At 35.4% G+C, this 4,903-nt stretch overlaps 1 protein-coding gene across 2 annotated transcripts; it reads right to left on the bottom strand.

Annotated features, from left to right (window-relative positions):
* Positions 1-639: 639 nt before the first annotated feature.
* Positions 640-2,592, bottom strand: LOC104117655 (probable inactive patatin-like protein 9). 2 transcript variants are annotated; one of them, XM_018778074.3, is made up of 3 exons: positions 2,338-2,592; positions 1,269-2,200; positions 640-1,002 (listed from the first exon to the last, which is right to left on the bottom strand). In XM_018778074.3, exons 2-3 carry the CDS (start codon positions 2,196-2,198, stop codon positions 784-786), a joined length of 1,149 nt encoding a protein of 382 aa, XP_018633590.1. In that variant the 5' UTR covers positions 2,199-2,200; positions 2,338-2,592; the 3' UTR covers positions 640-783. The 2 variants fall into 2 exon arrangements, with proteins under 2 accessions (XP_018633590.1, XP_033517543.1); XM_033661652.2 differs by having other exon boundaries at positions 1,269-2,591.
* Between the last annotated feature and the right edge of the window lie 2,311 nt (positions 2,593-4,903).

Here is a 4,903-nt window from a genome sequence, read left to right as displayed (position 1 = left end):
TGTTACTGGTATTTAGCGTTAGAAAGTACAAGTCTTCTTACGCTTAGTTTTCTGTCAATTATTATTAGAGAAGTACGCCTTCTTTAGCTTTAGGTTAGAATCTAGTATAGCTTTTACTACTAGTATATTATATGGTGTGGCTAATTTTGTTGGGTTTTAATATGTGTGCATAGTTGGTGAATGGACAGCGTCTGTCAACACAAGACATTTTGATTCAATGACTGTTATTTACAAAGAAAGCAGAAATATACTATAGGTCTATGACTTAGCAGCTTACCTTCTTCGTGATAGGCTCCTAATTACTGCTGTTAAAATTGTAGCTTCTTGACCAATGAGCTATCAGACTATTTTTGAGTAATCATCTTAGGTAAAAGTCCATCTTTATGTTTCGTTTTGAACTCGTAAAAAGTATATAAGCGTGGATTAACACAGCAGCTGCAACAGCACATCATAACATAAGCGTAAAACACTCACTTCAGAACATGTTTGTAAGAGTACTATTTAGTACAATATACGTATATTTTTTTGTTAGTTGTTACGTAGTGTAATTTTATAATTCCTACAAAATATCTACCCTCATTTGATACGATTCCTTAGCCAAAGGAGAATTTATGTAAAGTAGTACCGCACACACTAAGCTAGTGGAGCCGAGTATTATTTAATTTAATGCGGCAGCATCAACACGATTAAGGCGTAATACGACAACGATTTTACCAAGAAAACTAATCTCGAGTACAGCACTAATTAACAGAACGGACAAAAGTGAATTAAAAATATAATGACTTAACGTCCGTTTGTAAGGGGGTTGACGGCAGTTTCTTTGCAAGGACTTGGCGGCAAACTACTCCCAGATGCAATAAGCCGTTGTACGAAGCTTCCGATTCTTTGTCCGTTAGTCTCCGTCAATAACCGTTTACCGCCAAAAGGCAACGACTCAACTCCTCTTTCCTCCAACACCTCCTCCACCCTCTGTCCCACTCGTCCACTTGTGTAGCCGTTAGCCTGTGCATAAAACGATACTCCGTTAACGACGCTGACACCCCTATAGCTAATCTTTTAAGTAATTACGAAAAATATTACTATAAACTTACTTAAAAGTATATCTAAGTAGGTCAATATCAATGTTAAGGAAGGATTAATAACAAAAATAAGATGATTATTTGAGCCGATTAAATATTGATGAGTTAAAAAAAAAAAAATCAAGAGTGTAATTTTACGCAGTTAATATTCATGTTTTCATTTTGCTAAAAATAAATTGTGACAGTTACCTGAACTCTCACGTAGTCATTTGGATTCCAGCAGAAGGCATTGCCAAGGATTTGGTCAACAGTTTCTGATACGCCGTCGACAACGATACCGACGACGGAAGACGGAGAGAAATAACCGTCGTTACGGAGTTTCAAGTTTGACGGAGGACTTAACGGACTGTTACCAAGAGAGAGAACCAACAGGTCATCAACGCTTATCACGGAAGGAAAATCTCGTTTATTGTGCAAAACATGAGTGACGGCGGCGGCGGCGGGATTGTTCATGACGAGACCGCCGTCTACGGCCAAGCAAGAGGTTTTTCCGTCAACGGAACTTAGCTGAAACGGCTTAAACATTGACGGATTAGCTGACGTGGCACGGCAAACTTTCCAGAGCTCGAAATCGAAGCTCTCAGACTCCGCCGCATCAGCTCGGGAGAAAACGAATGGAGCTGAGCTGTTGAGGTCAAAGCAAGGAACAATCATAGGCTTACACGTGTCCCTTAACGTCAACACTTTCCCGTCCTCTCTTCTGAAAGCTTCCTTCAACACTTCATCCATACTCTTCCCTGAAAACCTCCTTTTCCTGGGGAAAACGCCGACGTTTTTCACCTTAAACAGCCGCGACTGGTTTTCCGTTACGAATTTAACAGCATCCTTCGCTGTGAATAACGGACGGCCATTACCTCCGTCAGCAACAAGCATTGCAGCGAAAATAGCACCTATACCGGTACCGGCGATAATGTCGAAGAAATCCGAAATTCGAGCTTGAGGATCGCTGGTTTTCACACGGATCTGATGTTCGAGATGAATCAAAGAGGCACCACAAACAATGCCATTAGTTCCACCACCGTCAATGCTGAGAATACGTGTTTTCTTCCCTTCGTATTGGTACAGCCATTTCTGCTCTAGCTTGGAGAAAATCTCCATCGTCACCTTATCAAGCTCCATCACTTAATGGTTTCAGTTTGATCAGATAAAGTAAATAATGGCACTATTAATTCAGTGAAAATCCAAAAAGAATTGACAAGATAATAGAGTGTGGATAACAACGAAGAGTGGTACTTTGCCGGTCGTAGTTGAATTGTACCTATGCAGTGTAGTGATGGAGAAATGAGAATCCGTGAAATCGTACACAGAAGCAAAAGCTCACGATTTCGTTTGGAGAAACATTTATGATCGCCAGTTGTTTTTATTGTAAATCTCTCTGTTATTTCACTTGAAATAGTCACACTTTTTGTGCAGTGTGTGCGTCCTCTCCCAGAGTGTGACTGAGAGTGGAAACAAAGAAGTGGAGCAGTAGTAGTTGTAGCAGGGGAAACAGGACACTCCAACTAAAGTTGGAACCTGAAAATTAGAGTTTTTTTTGGGAGGTGAGTATAATTTTGGATTATTTTTGAATTTTTGTAAGTAATGTGAGAAAAAATAGTTTGTTTTGAGTTTTTTAAGTTTTTCAAAAATTTTAAATTTTTTTAAAGTGAGAATTGAAAATTTTATGGCCAAACAATGATATCGAAAAAAAGTTAAAAAAATGAAAAAAATCTTATGTCCAAACGCCAAACGGGCTCTAAATATCGAAATCACTAATTTGATTAATTTGAATTTTGGAGAAAAATGCTCCTTATTATGAATTTCAACATTTTCGGAACATAGTCAGTGGAGGAGCTACCATTTGAATTACGATTCGATAGAATCCATTAACTTTGATCGAAATTCTATATTTGTCTTAAAAAATTTATTGAATATATATAAATTATTAAATTAGAATTCAATAACTTAAAAATCTTAGAATATCAAACTCATAAACTTCAAATCAAACTTCAAATCTTTATTCTTCTAAAAATATGGTTAGTTGCAATTTTTATAACTCTCATTTTCTTCTAGTAATAACTTGATGCACTTTTTTTGTATTGTTGTAAAATTAAGATATCAATATTCAAATGCACAGGGTAGAGTATTGGACACTTTATAAAAAGTTTAGTTTAGTTTAGACATTTAGTACTTGCGAATTTCAGAAAACTCGTTGAAAACTCTTCTACAAAACTGGGCTTGCTACGTCGAAGTCGAATAAATTTGGGGATTGCAACATTTTCTTTTTTCGTTTTACTTTTGACTGGTGTTATTACTTCTTTTCTTCTTTAAATTTCTCGACATAACTTTCTTTTATTGTATATTTCCTATTATAAAACAATCGCAATCACGTGTTTCTGTTTCATAGGATACCGGGGAGAGACAGCCTTTTTATAGGATTTTATTCACAAATCAGTACACTTTCATCTTTTATTGCAATTTTAATGTGTCATCAACATTTATTTATTTGTCTCTTTATACTTTTTTTCAGTGTGAGTATCCTACTCAGCATTTGCCTATTAAAAATACAATAAAACAAAACTCGCTGCATGGCTAGCTGTTTGGTAAATATTTTATTGTTAGGATTCTTGTTTCTAGGCTCCTACCCAACTCGCTTTTAATGTGTTTCTTAACTTTTCCTTACCATTTCCAACATTTTAAATTAGTGATGAAAATTAAGGCTAGATATTACGCCCACCAATCCACTTTTAAGTGGCAAGGTTAGGAGTATGAGGATTCGGCCTGACCTTTCAAGTGATATGACATAAATGACTTTTGTATTATAAAAAAGGAAATATTATTTATTAAATAATTACGAATAAATGAGTGAACATTTAAATAATAAATTTTGTGCGCTTATCTTGGAGTGATAGTATGCAAAAAATCAAAAGAATAGGTAGGAAGTGCACTTGATGCTAAAGTATACATAGTTTATATATGATTTAACCCTTAATTCAGACACGAGATTGTTTGACCAAAAAGTATAATTTTCGGTTAAACTATTAAATTTATGTAACAAGGGGTTAAATCTAGTTAAGAATAATAACTCTAGAAGCTAATCTTTAAAACGTACAGTAGATGAGACAGATCTCATAAATGGTTAATGGCAATAAGTGCAAAATATTCTTAAAATATGAACATTAATGGAGATATAACTAATAATAAATGGCAATAAATGATATTTAAGTAAATAAGGAGAAAGATTAACCCAATGATGAATGACATATAGGTCCAAGATTAGTATGAACAATTCTCGGATATGGTGGAAAGGTGGCAATAATATGAACAAGAATCTTTATTAAAAGGTAGTCTTTGTATTTTTGCGAGAGAGAAAGTCTTCTTCTCAAAAGTGTTCTTATCAAAATCATTATTACATGCCCCTATTATTGTTGTTTATTTCTATATATATGAGTCTTTTTTCCTAGGAAACCATAATAGTACAAATGCAGAAAATATCCACTAAAATATTCCCTTTTAGTATCATATCCTGACAAATTAGCCGTTACAAGTCTTATCATTAGTGGCCAATCTTGACATCGACCCTTGTTGACATCTCGACTGCGATCCATGTCAACATCTCGATTACGGCTCATGTCGGCACCTCGACCAATGACTTCGGTGCATCTTGGGCGAGCTCGAACGACTCTTTCTTTAATGTCATATTACGCTAAATATCCTAAGGACGGATTTTGACCTATACAGAGACAACGAGAGGCAAAGCAGAAAATCCAATAGGTTTAACAGTTGGTCAGACCTAGAAGAGGACTTAGAGTTTAAAATTTATGAGTTTTTATAACGATCTCAAA

The sequence above is a fragment of the Nicotiana tomentosiformis genome, chromosome 6, assembly GCF_000390325.3.
Source record: "Nicotiana tomentosiformis chromosome 6, ASM39032v3, whole genome shotgun sequence".
Classification (NCBI taxonomy): domain Eukaryota; kingdom Viridiplantae; phylum Streptophyta; class Magnoliopsida; order Solanales; family Solanaceae; genus Nicotiana; species Nicotiana tomentosiformis.
Note: the sequence above shows the minus strand (reverse complement) of the source record. Positions and strands in the feature narration are given on the sequence as shown.